This window comes from Vidua chalybeata, chromosome 6 (genome assembly GCF_026979565.1).
Source record: "Vidua chalybeata isolate OUT-0048 chromosome 6, bVidCha1 merged haplotype, whole genome shotgun sequence".
Taxonomy (NCBI): domain Eukaryota; kingdom Metazoa; phylum Chordata; class Aves; order Passeriformes; family Viduidae; genus Vidua; species Vidua chalybeata.
The window spans coordinates 22,944,899-22,962,144 of record NC_071535.1 but is presented as its reverse complement, the minus strand read 5'-3'; the positions used below and the strand labels follow the sequence as shown (position 1 = coordinate 22,962,144).

Below are 17,246 nucleotides of genomic sequence, written 5' to 3'. Positions count from 1 at the left end.
AGGCGAGTGCCCATCCACCCAAATTGCAGCTCTGCAGCAATGCACGCCAAGCTGCCGTAGGCTGACTTTTCCCACTCCTCCTGGCATGGGACCATGGGAGCCTTCTCCATGCATTGGCTGACTCCTGACTCTGCTCTCAATCAGTTCACCATGATAAAATGGCAGAGGACAAATTGACAAAAGATAGCAAAAAGTTTTCTCTTGGGCTAGCACAAGAGGGCAGCTTCCCACCCCACAGCTGAGAACTGGACCTGGCAAGGAGTAGGAATGGGGTCCCCCAGTGGTGAGGGTACCCTGACAGTTCAGCCCATGGCAAGTATGCCCCTGAGCTGATCTTGCCCCTGAGCAGCAAGCAGCCCGAGCTGACCTTCAACCTGCTGAAATAAAGTGTTCTGTTTCCATCCAGGTCAGCTTTCTGAACTGGCTTGCTACATATCTACATGCTCCTATGTCTAATGCAAAGAAATGATGTGTGACACAGGACAGAACAGATTTGGGATGGAGCAGCAGGGGCAGGGTTGGGCAGACACACTTATGGATGTTGAACTCTGTCCTCTGCTCTGCTGGTCCCTCCCTGTCCTCTGCCCCACAGCTCCCTCCCTTCATGCAGGAGAGGTCCCATAGTAGACAGGGTGGCAACTCAATAGCAGCCCTGGCTGGCAGGATAGGGCACTGAAAATAGCCAGTTGATTGAGACGAGGCATGAGCAAATGAGGAGGACACTGGGCTAATTGGTCTCTGTGACTCCCTGCAGCCCAGGAGCTGTGAGAGCCTGTGCTAGCAGCACTGTTGCCTGTGCCCTGGGATAGGATGGAGTGTGACAGCATGTTTTGGGACAAGAGGAGCAGCAAGAATAATTGGAGTAATTAGTGACATTTTCCCTTTCTCATGCCAACATGAAACTTGGAGGAGAAGCCCTGATACCATAGGCACCAGCTGCCTGGATGCATCAGAAGCATCCCCTCTGTGCAGGTGTCAGTAGCAGGCACTGCCCGGGGCAAAGGCTGTGGGAGGGTACATGTCCTGGTGGGACATCCCTCCAGCCCTGGCGGATGACTTTGGACATGCTCTGCATTGCGGCCCCAAACCCCAGGTGTGATCCCTGCCTTTGACCACCTACCCACACTTTCCCACACGGCCAGCGGTCTCCGGGAGCAGGTGATGGGGTACCCCGGAATGCGGAATGCTGCCGTGACCGTGGGGAAAGCCTTTTCTCACGCCCGCTGATTACCTTCCCAGGCCCGCTGATTAACTTCCCAAACACCGGCACTTCAGGCTTGCCCTTGAGAAGCAAACACTAATTTCAGCCGCACCCTTTCCTGCCCTGGGGCTGCAGGGCGAGGGTATCCTCAACGTACGCAGTGTTCCCCACCGAGGGGTGTGGGACAGGAACCAGCCCTCGTAAAATCGCCCGGATTGAACCTGCTGCTCTCAGCCTGCCAAACTAAACAGAGCTGATGTAAAGCCAAGAGCAATGACAACAGCCTGGCTGCTGGCGAGGGTTGGGCAAGCAGCTGGTTTCCAGTTTGCTGGCCTCAGCAGATGGCGGCGGCGGGAACAGTCGCTGGGAGTTCCCACCCCGCAGGCACCCGGCTCAGCGGCCGAGGCCGGGGCGGCCCCGAGGTTCCCTCCTCTCCCATCTGCCAGCAGCTCCTGCGCAACCCTCAGTGCAAAGACAGCTTTCGGGATTTCAAGGAGCCACCCAGCCGGCCCTGGCACGGGGAAACCGGGGATGCCGGTGGGTGGGTCCCTCCGTCAGCCGCTCTCTTTGTCGGGTGTTTCACCTAGAAAGGCTCTGGCCGCCACACATTGTGAGGAAATAGATGTCAGAGAGAAAGACGCCCAAAGGAACACCCAAAGGCCGGCTGCCGGGGAGGAAACAATGCACCAGGAACAGGGCTCTTTGGAACAGCCTCTGCTGCCCCGGAATGCAGGGAAAGCATTTGGTCTGTCTGGCCTCTGCTGAGCACCCCCGCTGCTGGTGACAGGAGCATGGATGGCACTGGCTGGTCTGCTGGGCAATTTTGGCAGAGTAGGCTTTTCAGAGGATGCTGCTGGCAAAGGATGCTGAGGGATCAGGCCACTCTGCAAGAGATGGACCAGAAAATACTGCAACATCTGTGGTTCACTTCTTAGTTTCTTTCCACTTGTTTCAAGGCTAGATTTCTCAGGTTTGCTGGACATTCACTTTACATCCACACTCCACTCAGCAAGCTGGATGATGGGCACAGCAGACCTGATCACATGTGCTGGGGGTGCTCAGCCAGTACCTGCAGCAGGGCAAGAGCTCATGTGCACTTCTCTCAGAGCAGTGCCTGCATAGTGGCCTCTGTGGCCCATCCATCCATCCATCCATCCATCCATCCATCCATCCATCCATCCATCCATCCATCCATCCATCCATCCCTCCCAGCTCCGGACTCTTCCTGCAGATGGGCTGTTTGCACTGCCGGCCAGGCTCCTCAGTGCAGAGGGCTGCACCGCTGTTCCCAGTTAAAAATAAACCCACCTTCTCAGCGACATTATTTTTAACCCTGGGCCCATCTCCCTGCTCAGGTTACGAGCCCGCGCCCTCCCGGCGCACGGAGGAGGGGCGCCCAGCAGCCACAAGCCGCCCGGGGGGCTGTCGGCCGGAGGGAGCTCTGCGAACCCACAACCCACACCGCTGCCTTCTGCCCGCGGGGCATCCTGGGCCGCGGGGCTGCCCGGGCCCGGCCAGGCCAAGGCGCCCCGCCGGCAGCCGCGTGGGCAGGACGCCGGCGGGGGGGGTCGGGGCCGCCGCAGGCCCCGCCCGCCCTCGGCTGCCGCCTCCCAAACAAACAACAGCCGCTCCCGCTGCCGTGGCGACCGCGCCCCGCCCGCCGCCGTGGCGACGGGGCCCCGCCCCTCCCGCGCGGCTGACGCGCGCCCCGGCAGGGGGGGGTGGGAGGGGGAGGCGCTGACGTCGCCATCCCGTTTCCACGGGAACCACGCACCGACGTCACGGGTTTCTGTGTTGTCAACGTCCCGCCGTCTCCCGGGCAACGTCAGGCGGCGGGCCCGGCCCCGGCAACAGCGCCGCGATTGGCCGGGGGGCCGCGGGGCGGGGCCCGCGCGCGCCGCCACCGCCCCCTCCCCGCGCCGCGCCGGGAGCGGCGCGCGGGGCCGGGCCGGGGCTGTGCCTGACGCGGCCCCGGGCCTGAGGGGCCCAGCGGCGACGGAAGGGACTGCCGGGGCTCGAGCCCGGATGGACATCAAGCAGCACGGCCTCTCGCTCAACTCCCCTGTCTCCCTGCCATCCTGGTGAAGTGGGGAGGAGGTAAAACTTGTAGGTTGAAATAAGAACAGTATAATAATTGAAAACAAAGTTAAATGCAATACTAATGGCAAATAATAGTGATAGTAATGATAGTAAAAGGGAAAGGAGATAAAACCAAACAAATGATGCACAATACAAATGCTCACCACCCGCTGGCCAGTCCAGACCCCAGCACATCGCAGTGATCTGTGTCTCTCTGGGTTTGCCAGGTTGACACCACAGCTTTTTGCAATATTCTGCTGTTTTTTCTGGATTCTGTACTTGTCTGGGGGTAAGGTGCAAACACGTTGAGTGTGTCCACTGCCATACATACTTGCTCATATGATCCCACACACACTACTGCCACTCTGAACCTGCAGGCTGTCAGGGTGGGGAGATCTGGAAGCCTGGCTGGGATGTTGACATCAGCAAGCACCCCAAAACTCCCGTGGCAGTGGGACCCTGAGACGGTGATGCGTGCTGGGTGGGGCCAAGTGCGTGGTGCCCCATTTCAGCTCCATGAGCCCAAACTCACAGCTCCATATTCCAGTTCCTCTCCAGCACCAGGCCATTCTCTCCAGGCTGTCTCCAGCTCCATGGGAGATGCTGGGTTTGCCTGGAGAAGGCAGGAGGGAAGCCCTGTTCAGAGGAACTGGGAATGGGGACTCCTCCAGGCTACCTTACTGGGGCTCTGCTGAAGCACAGGGCGCCTTTCTCTCCAGGCTGGTGCCTGCCCACATCCTCGCTGGCACTCGGTGCCCAGGGAGGCCAGCACCGTCACGTAGTGTCTCATGTGGGTGAGAGGTGCCAGTTTTGCAGCCTGCTGAGCTCTATTGAGATCCTAAAGCAAACAGTGACAAAGCAAGTTAACCTGACCCCACTGGCTTGGCGGTTGTGCCCCTGGCAGCCGGACTCCTGGGAGGAAAGTACAGAGGACATGTCCTCCGTGTGCAATCACCAAGTCAAACAGTCCCAAATTGGACTGCTGTACCTCTTCTGTGAAAGGTCCTTGAGTTTCCAGGCCTAGACTCTCTGACGTGTTTATTGTCTACATGTTTAACATATGACCTTGATAGGGAAGAAAATGGACAGTCTCTTCAGAGGCTGGTATGGGCCTGGATGATGGCAAGAGCTTTTCTCGACTTGGGATGAGCTGTGAGCTGCTAGCAGTGAGCACGAGGGACTCTCCTCCAGACCCTGCTCACTGTGCAGAGGTGGAACAGGGCACACAGATGATCTGTAAATGTCCTACTCCCAGGTGTCTCTGCACAGGCATATGCTTAACTCTGGTTCTGCAGATACTTAGGAAGGAGTTAGCATAAAAGATGTTTCCTCTTCCAGCAGCTACCCCCTGCCAAACCAAATTGTTTGGCAGATCTGGATGCATGGGGATGATCAAAGCCTTGGGGCTGGGCTGGCAGTGCTCCGCACTGTTTACATGTTTACATATTCATGGCACTGTTAACCCCAGACGATTTAATAATACTGAATTTTGTATTTGTTACATTTCTTAAATACCATCTAAGGAACCTCAGCTTCCTGGGGTATTCCCAATGTTTGTTCCTAGGGCAGAGAAGGCCAACTCACCGTGTAGCCATGTCTTATTACTTATTCTCTTTCTCCATTCCTGGGGTCTCTATTCCTGCAGTGGCAGCACCTTTGCACTGAGCTGACTGCTCTCTTTGGCTTTGCCTTGAGTGTAGCCTGGCTGTCCAGCCAGAGGCACGGCTCAGTTGGAGAAGGGTGCAAACACCTTGCTTTCAAGTCTTGCCATTTCCTTTCAGCAGCAGCAACTGAATGTGACTTGCCAGTGGGCCAGGGCAAGCTGATTCTCTGTGAATCCCTGTGACAGCCCCATCACTACAAGAGTGGAGGACTCAAAAAGGGAGACCTTACTTCATGACTGTCCTCCAGGGCAGCCAGCCCGCCTGGCATGCTGGTGTCTGACACTGAATGGCGCAGGAGAAAGGTTACCTGGGGACTATCTCCAATGAAGCAGGGCTGTTTCTCCAGGCAGTGATAAAGGCTCAGAGTGTCTTTCTTCCTCCCAGACTATCCTTTGCGATCCTTTGTCTGTCCCAAGTTGCCTTGAGCCTTTCTTTCCCCAGAGCACTCCCCAGTCACAACAATTAGAAGGTTTCTTTCTGTCCTGTACTAAACAATCTTCAACATCCTGTCCCTTCAGCTGCTTTGTTCTCCATCTGTACCAAAATCTCCTTAGCTAAGCACAGTTGCATTTTCCTCCTTCTTCTCAGCACTTCCTCCTTTGCTACCGTTGACCCATTTTACTCAAGAGCCACTACACCAATAGAGGAGCAGGACCCCTGTACCCAGCCCCAGTCCCTTTACCCAGCCCCCAGCACAAGCATCAGTATTGCTGCCCAGCCACACAGGAAAGAGGTAGCTTGTGCAATGTGACCATCCAGCTCCCACCTCCAGAAAGCTCTTGGATACAACAGGAAGCCCAAGCTTTCTCTTGATTGTGTGGGTTTTTATTGCAGGCATCTCGTGGGGTTCCATCAAGGAAATAAATCACAGCTATGCTTGCCTTCTTTGGATCTTGTCTGATAATCAGAAAAGTCCTGCATCATCCTGTCTGTCACTGAGTTTGAACATGCTGCCTTTCACCGAGCACGTTTTCCTCTCCTCTCCTCCCAGCTGGTCAGTGCCCTGGGACTATAACTGTGAGCGTGCACAATGCCCTGGGATGGGCCTATGGTGCTGGAGCTGGCAGGGAGCTAAGAGGCCAGCTTGGCCATGGTGTTCCGGCTTTGTCGCACTGCCATAGCACACACGGCACATTGGTGGAGGCAGCAGCAAGAGTTTTGGAGTTTTATCTGGAGAACTTTGTGCTCAAATTGCTCAGGGTTATGAACCCTGGCTCGCGGGGTGATGGCTGCCAGCCTGCCCTTGGGGCAAGAGGGTGCAGAGAAAGTGCTTCAGTGGCCGAAGCTCTTCCACACCTGCTGGCTGTGAGCCGTGCACGGGTTCCTCAGTGTGTGCAGCAAGGTCCAGCTGTGCCTGGTGAGTTAGTATCCAGCATGGTGCAGGCAAAGAGTGGTGAGAATAAGTGGGATGGCACAACAGCAACATCAGCAGTAATTGGTGGCCCATGGCACGCGGCTGTGCGACCACGAGGTGCCGGGATGTCTCTGCTCGTGGTGTTTATTCTTTAGGATGTCCCTGTCACACACCCAGCTGCTGTGATCATTAATTACTATTTATACTTTGCTTTGGGTATGCAGTGTACCTTTAAGACCAGCAGAGGTGGGAACCCTGCCCTCCTGGAGGCTCCCAGGCTAGGTGGGAGGGTGATAGCTGCAGTGTGTCTTGGGGGGAGTTCAGGACACTGGGATAACATACTATGAGCCCTTCCTCCACCCTTTGCTTCCCAGCCACATCAACAGAGGGGGCAGGCTCTCACCACTGGTTTTTCAACCCCCTTTTCTGCTTTTCCATCCTGTTTTCTTCTAAGCCCTGCAGCCTCTGCCTGGCTTTAAAAGCTTCTCTGGGGACAAGGGGAGGGATGGGATCCCTTGTGCTGGGAGTGAATGCATTGTGGGACACCAGGAGCAGTGGATATGCAGGTGTGTTCGGGGAGAATTTCACAAATGCCCCTGGATCCTGCCCATAAAATCTGTACTGCAACAGGTGCTCAGGTTATTGTGCGGATCCTCTGATAGTATGGGCAGAATGCTTCGCCAGGCAGTGATGACTTCTCAGTGCAGGGGTGCTATTTCTTGGTGTCACAGCAGTGCCCCATGCATGCCAGTTCTGCTGCTGAACTCTGGCTGTCTGGTCTCCTTCCCAATGACCCCAATAGTCCCTGGTTAGCTGGAAGCAGATGTCCATCACGTTGTGTGTCTAGAGAAGGAATATGGAACCATGCTACAGTCAGCGCTGCTGACAGAGAGTGGGTTGAGACGGTCATGTGACTACCAAAGGGCCATGTTGCTGGCATGAACTTTCCCCTGGTGCATGGCCAAATATAGGCACAGCCATCTCTTGCCCCTGAAGTGGGTTTTGGCTGTGCAGTTGCACTGGCCCACGTGCCTCAGGTGCTTTTCTGCTGTGGTTTTCCAAGGCCAGCCTGAGTTGCAAGCTCAGATGAAGGAGGGGTGTGAAAGTAGGGCCAAGTTCCAGTGCTGCACTCTGAGGCTTAGGGGCTCACTGTTCTGTTCTAAGCCTCAGAGCTGCAAGCTTTCCCATCTCCCTGCTTGATAGGAGAAAAAGTGGAGGCCAGGAAGGTGGAGGGGTTCTGTTGGCATGCAGGACAAGATCCTCATTGGATGGATGCTGTCCTTCTGCCCTGCCGGCCCCATTGTGATGTCCAAGAAGTGCAGTGGGAATGGCCTCTTCTGTCTGGCCAGGCATCTGGGAAGAGCCATCTCTCTGCTGGTGACAGTCAGCAGCCACCTCCTCCACACCAGCACAGGACCCAGAGATGCAGTGGGCTTGTCTGAAGCAAGGGAATAGTCCCTAGAGGGGGTGTGTCCCTGCAGATGAAGGCTGGCCAAGCACCACCAGAGCCTGTCAAAACCCTGCTGGCCCTGGTTGTACAGGTTTAATAATGTTGTAGTCACTGAACTCATGGTCCATTCCACAGATCAGACTAATTTATGAGGGTCTAATGCCTCTTCTCGTTCCCAGCTGGCAGGGGAGATGAGGAATCTCCATCAACCTGGCATGCTGGTGAGGGCAACCCTCTCACTCAGGCAGGAGGGTTCATGCTCTGACTCTGTTTTGTCCCTGCGGTACTGCTTGCTTCCTTTTTTTGTTCTCACACATACTGTGGTAAAACGTGTGCACCCTGTGTTTGGAGCAAACAACAAACCCACGTCATGTGTTTTCGCTTTCTCTGTTTCGTTGCCTCCACGTGTTAGAAATGTGCGGCATCTGTGCACTTTCCATTTGGTACAAACAGATCATGCTTGGTCACCAGTGGAGATGGCAACAGATGGTTTGCATTGCACCACAAAAATATTGTGGCCTTTGGTAAAGTGGATTCCCCCCCTGATTTCCAGACACTTCTTTTGGGGAAAGTAGTTTGGGTAGAGGAACCCTGGGACAGTTTCTAGAGAGGAGGGCTAAACAGGGTTTTTCTGAAATGTGCCTGGCAAATGTCTGAGACTGGAAACTGTGTCAGAGGCTCTTGCCCATGCTGGGCACTGATGTGTTGACCTAGGCCCTGCTGGGGATGTGGCTGCAGAGGTTTGGCCTGTTGCTCACTGCTGGCAGGGATGGCAGAATCGTGGCTTTGCTAATTTGCTGGCACATCCCTCCTCTGGGCAGTGCTGAGGGCCTCCTCACCTGCAGCCTCGGGCTGCCAAAGAGACCATGCTTGCCCCAGTCTTTCAGTAGCTGGCATGAGGGGAATGCTGGCCAGGGAAAAGAACTCGTGGCAGCACAGGAACCTGGGGTGACAGATGCCTGCCCCGGGATGGACTAGCCCGCGGGCCAGCACTGAGCTGATGAGAGCAGCACGGGCCCCCGCAGCTCCTTTCCCAGGGAGCGGTATGGGCCGTGAGCTGCGGCAGTCCTTGGCTGTCCCCTCTGCTCTGACGGGCAGTTCAGAAATAGCAGCTGGCCCAGTTCTCCCGCCCCCGTGGCCCAGATCTCTAAGAACGGAGGTTGCTCGCGCAGCAACAGCAACAGCAGCAGCATCAAGTGCTGCATTTAGCCCATGAGCTCAAACAGAGGGAGAGGCTGCCAGCAGGATCCCAGCCTGGCTGGGTGACGCTCCTGCCTGGAGACTGCGCTGCAGGCTCTGTTTGTTGCTGTAAACACGCTCCCTGCTGCAGCTTCCCTGTTACTATCTATAGCCGCGATCTCTTGGCGCCCGTGCAAGGCGAGTCTGCGGTCTGGCTCCCACCTTAGCCTGACCTGAGCCAGGGCTGCCTGACATCCCCGTCGTGGGTGGGTGTCTCCGGGCTTCGCTGCAACAAGGATCAAAACAAAACCCAAACTGGAGGAAAGGACGAGCCTCGCCCCTCTCTCTCCTCGTCGGTGGTTTCCCGATGGCTTCTTGCCCATGCTCTTGGCGGCTATCCCAGCCCCCCCCCGCCCCCCCGAGCACTGCTCCCAACCAAGCTCTCCCAACCTTCCCGGAGGGCTGCGGCCCCTCAGGCTTCCCTGGCAGGGCTTCCCACCGCCATTACCCTGTGCCATTACCCTCACTCTCGACAATTACAAACATACATAATAGAGAAGTCAATAGTGACACATGAGCATAACGCGCTCCTCGCTGGAGGGACGGGTGTAAGTTGAGCTTTCCGTGCATGGGGCCCACTGAATACCTGTGCCCAGCTACGGGCAGACCCCGCTTAGTGCTGACGATGGGGCTTGACCTGCAGCGCAAAGCGCCCCCCTGGCCCGCCGGGCCCCTTCTTCGCCGCCTTCCTTGGAGCACCTGGCTCCAAGGCTGCAAGGCTGCGCGGGGCCCCGCTGAAGGGAGGGGTTCACTTGCGGCGGGACGGCGCCCCCGGGGAGGGGGTCACCTGCTGCGGGAGGGCAGCCCTCAGGGCAGTGTCACTGCCCCAGAGCCCTCGCAGGGTCTCGCCAGGCGATGGGGGAGGGGCCGTCGCGTCCCGAACCGTCCCGTCCCGTCCTGTCCCGCGCGCCGCCCGCCCGCCGCACTTGGCTGCAGCCTGGAGCGCTTCCCGTCAGTCACGCCCCCTCGCACAGGATGTATCCCATATAAGGATATCTGCGTCAGTGGGTTCCCGAGCCCGGCCGTACCACTCCGCGCGGGGGGGTAGCTCCACGGCCGCTCCCTCCTGCTCTGCCCTGGGGCCCCCCTGCCCCTGCGGCCGCCCCCCGCCCCATGCCGTGGGTCTCTTCCGGGGGGGGCGGCGGCAGACGGCGCGCGGGGCGGCCCCGGGGAGGCGCGGGGCGGGCACGGGGCGGGCGACCCCCCCCATAGGCGCGGGTGGCACGTCCCTTGTGACGTCGGCGGGAGGGTATAAAAGGGAGGCACGGCGCGGTACTCCAGCAGCTCAGGCAGCCCCGGCGGTGGAGCGGAGAGACGCGCGGCGCGGACCAGGCACAGGGACGCACGCAGCCGACCCCTCCTCGCTTCATCCCCAAGGACACTTTGCCACCGTCGCATCACCTCTCACCTTCGGCTTGCGCGTACCGAGCCGACATGATGTATCAGGGCTTCGCCGGAGAGTACGAGGCGCCGTCCTCCCGCTGCAGCAGCGCTTCCCCGGCCGGGGACAGCCTCACCTATTACCCCTCCCCGGCGGACTCATTCTCGAGCATGGGCTCGCCTGTCAACCCGCAGGTGAGTTGCTGAGCGTGCCGGCTGCGCTCTTGGCCGGGGCAGGGCAGGAGCGCTCAGGAGGGGACGGGACGGGAGCGGGTGGTGCGGGGCTAGCCGTGTCCGCGGAGGAGGTCAGGCCGGGGACTGGCATGGGGAGCGGCCCCGGTGCCGAGGCGGGGCGGTCGGGGGGTGCCGTAGCCCGGGCCGCGCTCTGCGGCGGGTGTGTAAAGCGGCTTCATTGATAAAACGCGAGTTCATTGAGGAGACTCCGGAGCAGCGTCTGCGTCAGCGCGGACGTCAGAGATATTTATAACAGGCCGCTCTCGTGTGGAGCCGGCGCTGGCAGCGCGGCGCCGCGGCCCCGGGGACGGCGGGGAGCGGCCCGGGCGCTCCGCTGACGGCAGCCCCCCCCCTTCTTCTGACCTACAGGACTTCTGCACCGACCTGGCCGCCTCCAGCGCCAGCTTCGTGCCTACGGTGACGGCCATCTCCACCAGCCCCGACCTGCAGTGGCTGGTGCAGCCCACTCTCATCTCTTCAGTGGCCCCTTCCCAGAGCCGCGGGCACCCCTACGGCGTCTCGGCGGCCGCCCCCACCACCTACTCCCGCCCCGCAGTGCTGAAGGCGCCGGGCGGCCGCGGACAGAGCATCGGCCGCCGGGGCAAAGTCGAACAGGTGAGTACGGATTGGCGTTGTTGGGGGGACCGGGGGAACGCGCCGCCGGCGGGTTGCCCTGGCCGGGAGGCAGCAGGCTGGCAGCGGGACTGAGCGGTCTCTCTCTGCTCGCAGCTGTCCCCGGAGGAGGAGGAAAAGAGAAGGATCCGCCGGGAACGGAACAAGATGGCAGCGGCCAAGTGCCGCAACCGGCGACGGGAGCTCACCGACACGCTGCAGGCGGTAAGTGCTGCCCGGGAGGTGGCTGGGGAAGAGGGAGTACCGGGGGCGGGGATGACGGGAGGAAGGGGACGCCAGCTGGGAGTGATGCCGGCCCTGGCTGACAGCCTGCTCTCTCGGCAGGAGACCGACCAGCTGGAGGAGGAGAAGTCCGCGCTGCAGGCGGAGATTGCTAACCTGCTGAAGGAGAAGGAGAAGCTGGAGTTTATCCTGGCGGCCCACCGGCCCGCCTGCAAGATGCCCGAGGAATTGTGCTTCTCCGAGGAGCTGGCAGCCGCCAGCGCTGCAACCGCGCTGGACCTGGGCACCCCCAGCCCCCCCATGACCGAGGAGGCTGCCTTTGCTCTGCCGCTGATGCCTGAAGCGCCGCCGGCCGTGCCGCCCAAGGAGACCAGCAGCAGCGGGCTGGAGCTCAAGGCTGAGCCCTTCGACGAGCTGCTCTTCTCCACGGGGCCGCGGGAGGCCTCCCGCTCTGTGCCCGACATGGACCTGCCTGGGGCCTCCTCCTTCTACCCGTCGGACTGGGAGTCGCTGACTGCCGGGACCAGCGGTGAGCTGGAGCCCCTCTGCACCCCTGTGGTGACCTGCACCCCGTGTCCCAGCACCTACACCTCCACCTTCGTCTTCACCTACCCCGAGGCAGAGGCCTTCCCCAGCTGCGCTGCCGCGCACCGGAAGGGCAGCAGCAGCAATGAGCCCTCGTCTGACTCCCTCAGCTCCCCCACCCTCCTGGCTTTGTGAAGGGCTCCAGCACTGACTGACCTGCTGGGCCCCCTCCCCTGCCCATGCACCCCCACGGACTTGCAGCTGTGCCCCATGGGGCTCCCCAGGCCTGGGGAGGGCCCTGCCACCGCCACCCCCTGTCTGGCCTGGTGCCCCGGGGCCTGGCAGAGCGTCATGCACCGAGGTCTCTTACCTCTTCCAGAGATGTAGCAAATCGCATGGAGTTTGTCTTGTCCCCAGTGGCCCATCCATGAGAGCTGGTAGTCTGTAGCATGTCCCACATGGCTGGGTAGGTGACTCCCTCCCCTCCTTAGTATCACTAGCATTAACTAATTAATCTCTTGGTTTTAAATGATTGGAATTTAACCTGGTGCTGGGTATCTCCAACTCGTATCTAGTGCAGCTGATTAACAATAACTACTGTGTTCCTGGCAATATCGTGTTCTGATGACTTAGCAATGACCCATCTTACGTGGGGGGAAAGAGACTCTATTTTATTTTCTAGTAGGTAGATAAATAGCTATATCCATGTACTGTAGTTCTACATTGATGTTCATTGTAACTTTACTGATCATGCATTGTTGAGGTGGTCTGAATGTTCTGACATAAGTTTTCCATGAAAACGTTTTTATTGTGTTTTTAATTTATTTATTAAGACGGATTCTCAGATATTTATATTTTTATTTTATTTTTTTCTACCTTGAAGTCTTTTTTGACATGTGGAAAGTGAATTTGGATGAAACTTAAGCATTGTTTGCTTATTATTGTTCAGAGACATTGTCAATAAAAGCATTTAAGTTGACTGCTGGAGCTGTCCTTGTCTTACCTTTTGCACTTGCTTCCCTGTGACCTCAAAGGGGTTCCCTAGCCTCTAATTTTGTCTGGGCTTTATAAACTGCAGACACCTGCAATCTGCCTGAGACTTAGGGTGCATCAGGGTGGGAATACCATTTAGGCCAGCCCTGTCCTTGTCCTGGTGCTAGTCAGGGCTGGCTGTGGTTACACCCATTCCGGTAGGCAGCAGGGTCACTCCCTAAGGCCCTTCCCAGCTAATCTGTCTGGGTCTGGTCCCCTTCTGTGTCTGTGTGTCACCTGCTGTGCCCTTTCACCAGCTAGCTGGAGGTCTTGCTGGAAAGGTGGTGAAAGGGCACCTCTAGGCTGGGGCCCACATGATCATTTCCATGTGCCTAACAGCTCAACTTCCTTGTCCCTGGATGTGGTCTGGTTCCTCTGGGAGTAACTATGGCCTATCTTCTTTGGATGTAAGGGGATGAGAAAGGCTTGTGCACGCCCCACTTTGGGCTGAGTGGTATAAGGCAAACCACTGGCTCTTCAGTTTCTATTAAAGCCAGCCCAGCCCTTGAATGAAATGAGTTGTAGCAAATGGCACACACGTTCTAGGAATGTGCTGCCTCCTTGGGGTCTCTGAAAATGTGGTCCCTCCTGCTAAGCCAGTTGAGAAAGGCTGCTACTCTCTGTAACCCCTGCTGCTTGTGCAGGGAAATGTGCTCTGCTGGCCGGACAGCAGCTGGGCCAGGTTACCCCTGCTTGCAAGCAGTGGTCTGCTCCCTCCCTGCTGGCTACACATGAAGGGTCTCCTGAGAGTGGCAAGGCCTCCCTGACAGCCTCCACCCCTGTCACTCCAATTTGAGAACTCCTTTCTCAAGGTGAAAGCAAAGATGTCACCTGTGCTGGCATGTGTGTCCAGCTGAAGGCCATCTTGACACCATGGTCTTAAGGAATCTCTGTAGGCTGACATTCAGGGTCAGGTTTCTGTAAGTCCACGTTTCCCGGTCACTGCAGCAGGCTCTGCTTTTTTCCACCCCTTCCCTAATCAGAACACGCACAAGATCCATCTCATCTCAGTAGTGAGTATTGCAGCTCCATGACTTGCTCAACAAGGCCTGCCCTGTGTAAAAGCAAATATTACAAGTGCCGTTTCCCATCTTTCAACATTAACCTGTAGGCAGAGCTGACAAGTGATGAAGACTAATCCCACTTGCTACTAAGCAGCGGTTACTTTCACATCGCCACTTGAGTTTACACGGGCAACACCCAGGTGCAGCTAATGCACAGTAGCACTGAACCATGAAGCAGTCATGTAGGTGGTAGGTGATGCTACAAGAGAGTCAGACTTATGTGACAGGTAACCCTGTGAAGTCAGCAAACCTGGAATGAAAATGTGCTGTCTTGCTGAGAGACCATCAAGTTCAGAGCTGAAAAATTCAGGTCACTGGGAGCCCATGCATGCTGCTGAAATCACCAGATATTCAGCAGAGGCAGAAAGGAAACAGGGGTCCACAAAGTCCAAAAATACCACATGGTTCCCTCAAAGTAGGTGGAGTGATCCTGGTCCTATCATCTCTCATGATCACCAGACAGGCTAGAGCAAAATCTAGAGCTAAATTCATTGAGACAGCAGTCCTGCAGCCTAACCAAGGCTTCTCTTTTTAACAGAAGTGATAACAAGTGCCAGGTCTAAGTGTCAGCTTTTGCATTTGTTACGCAAAGATGTCAGATTCAGGGGTGGCACTACATGAGACACTTTATGTCTAACCCCAGGCTCCAGTCTTACTCCTTGCCTTCAGCCACAAACAACCCGGAATTCAGGATGTGCCACATAAATTTTATGCTGTGTTATGAATGTGATTTATCTGCTCCCTAGCATTTGAGAATTATGTAGGGAAGTTTCAGTTAAAACAGGGGGGATCTTGCCACTATCTTCAACTGAGGAATAATGCAGGAATCTCTGCCTGCAATGTGTTCTAAGCATGTGCTTCAATTACAAGCTGTATCTGATCCATCACACAGATACCAGCACAAAGCTTTGTGAAACACAACAATGGAACGAGATAAGACACGTAGGGAACGCTCGTGTTATTTCTGACTCCTCCCGTGCTCCTGATCCCTCTGAGGGCAGTAGTGTAATTAATTCCTAGAAATGCAACTGCAACACAACGCAAAGCACAGTGGAATTGTTGTTAGGAATTACAGAAAGTAGAGCTGTAAAACAACGTGAAGATCCTTAAACGCGTTTATGGTAGAACACAGCAGGGCTGCCCAGCCCAGCGGTACCTCCTGCCCGGCTCCAGGAGGGTGTTGCGGATCTAGGGCCGCTCCGGTGCTGACAGCAGCCGCAGTCCCGCCGCGCTCCGGTGCACACCGCCCCGCGCGCCGCCTGCGGCGCCCGCGCCCCGGGCCGCTACCGGCCGTCAGCGCGCGGCCCCGCGGGGCTCTCACGGCGGGCAGCGCGCGGCCCGGGCCCCGCCGCGCGCCCCGCCCCGCCGCGCCGCGCCGCGCCTGCGCGCGCCCGTGTTTACTGTTTGGTTGCCGGGGCGCCGCGCGCGGGCGCGCCGGGGACGTGACGTGACGTCCCGCTCCCCGCGGGGACGCCGCGAGCCAGCGCCGTGACGCGCGCGCTTCCGGCCGTGCCCATATATGGCAAGGCGGCGGCGCCGCGCTTCCCGGGCGGCGCGGGGCGGCGGGAAGGGTCCGGAAGGCGGGACGGGCACCGGGACGGGCACCGGGACGGGCCGGGCCGTGCCCCCCGGCCGGGGACACCGCTCCCTGCCGTGCCCCACCTGGCTCCTCGCGGGTGGAGCTGACAAGGCAGCCTGGTCTCCGTTCCGCCTCCTCCGGCGCTCTCGTTGCCTTTGCGGGGTGAGGCGTCAGGAGAAGGAACGGGGATTTCAAGCCGCTGGGTGTTGAGTCCCAGGCGAGCTCACACGTGACGGTTTGTAGCTCTCGCTGTCCCCCACTAGGCTTCCGTGGCATCACCCCTCCACCTGGAAATCTCCGTAGTCATCAAGAATTGATCCGTGATGGTGGGAAAACAAAACGAAACAAACCACCCCAGTCCCCCGCCCCCCCCCCCCCCCATAATTGACAACTGGCTTTTATCTCCAGTAGGTGGAAGAAAATAATTACTTTTTTTTTGTTGCAGCACAAGAGCTGCCATATGAACGTGGCTGTCGTGTTCCGGGAGACCAGGCACCTACATCCTTGAACACTCACTCTGCTAGTTCTCCTGCCGCTTGTCTTTTTGTTACTTTTTGTTACTATTTTGTTACTAAAATCTGACTACTGCTTTCTGTCAAAATAGAACAGGAAGCTTGCCAAAAGAGTTATCAGAGCCACTGGACAGTCAAAATAAAAATTGATTATTCAGAGGAGATAAGGTTCTGGAGAAAAAAAAAAATTAATATTTTGCTCTGTGCTCATTGTAGAGGAACCTTAGAATAATCCTGTACTTGTACTTGATTTTGTGAAAGATTTATCAGAAGATATGCTTCAAGCTGAAGGTCTGTAGAAAAGGTAGTGAAACAAAGAGCTAAAATAAAAAGTGTTGAACAATTGGACTGCATTATATTAATCCAAGAGTTCTAAGAGTAGTCAAGACTTAAACAGCTGAGCTGCTTACTAATGGTTTGTGTGTAACATTGCATTTAGAAGGGCTTTGATAACAGAGACAGGGAAGATAGTTAATATGCCAATTAAAAGAAAAAAAAAAAAAAAACCAAAAAACAACAGCCTGAAAAGTTCTGTAGAGCTGCTGAGCAATGAGCCTGTTCTCTGTACCAGCCAAGTTAGTGAAAACTTTAAAGAGGTGAACTAGTGGGTGCAGGGAGACAATGGGGGGTACCATGAGAGAGGACAGAGCTTTCTAATGAGAACTCCTGGCCTCACACATTGTTTGGAGTCCTGTGAGGAGTCAGCAAAGCATGTGGACAAGAGACATTCAGCTGGTATTTCCTACTTGGGTATCTAAAAAAGTATTCATCAAAATCTATGAACAAAACCTTCTGAAGGAACTGTAGAATAAGAGAAGTTTTCATGTGGATAGATGACACTGCATTAAAGACAGGTCTCTGTAAGATGGAACAAAATTATTTCTTGGTGAATTGAGTCAACATGCAAAGTTCCACAAGGATCTGAATTGGAGCCTGTGGACTGAGAGCAAAGGTAGTAAAAATGTCACAATACAAAGTGAGTGGGTGGTACAATTTGATGTACATGCACGTTAAGCATTTTAAATGGGAGATAAACAACCCATTTCAATCATACAGAAACAGCCTAGCTGATTTATCA

General features: G+C 56.5%; 1 protein-coding gene and 1 long non-coding RNA gene across 2 annotated transcripts; one reads left to right on the top strand and one right to left on the bottom strand.

Moving 5' to 3' along the window:
* Nucleotides 1–1,900: 1,900 nt before the first annotated feature.
* On the bottom strand, nucleotides 1,901–2,768 carry LOC128789553 (uncharacterized). Its single transcript, XR_008431444.1, has 2 exons — nucleotides 2,510–2,768; nucleotides 1,901–2,085 (listed from the first exon to the last, which is right to left on the bottom strand). It is a non-coding gene; the product is annotated as an uncharacterized LOC128789553 (long non-coding RNA).
* A 7,505-nt stretch (nucleotides 2,769–10,273) lies between these two features.
* Nucleotides 10,274–12,960, top strand: FOS (Fos proto-oncogene, AP-1 transcription factor subunit). Its single transcript, XM_053945390.1, has 4 exons — nucleotides 10,274–10,562; nucleotides 10,971–11,216; nucleotides 11,331–11,438; nucleotides 11,559–12,960. The coding sequence occupies exons 1-4, from the start codon at nucleotides 10,422–10,424 to the stop codon at nucleotides 12,174–12,176; spliced, it is 1,113 nt and encodes a 370-aa protein (XP_053801365.1). The 5' UTR covers nucleotides 10,274–10,421; the 3' UTR covers nucleotides 12,177–12,960.
* The last annotated feature ends 4,286 nt before the right edge of the window (nucleotides 12,961–17,246 follow it).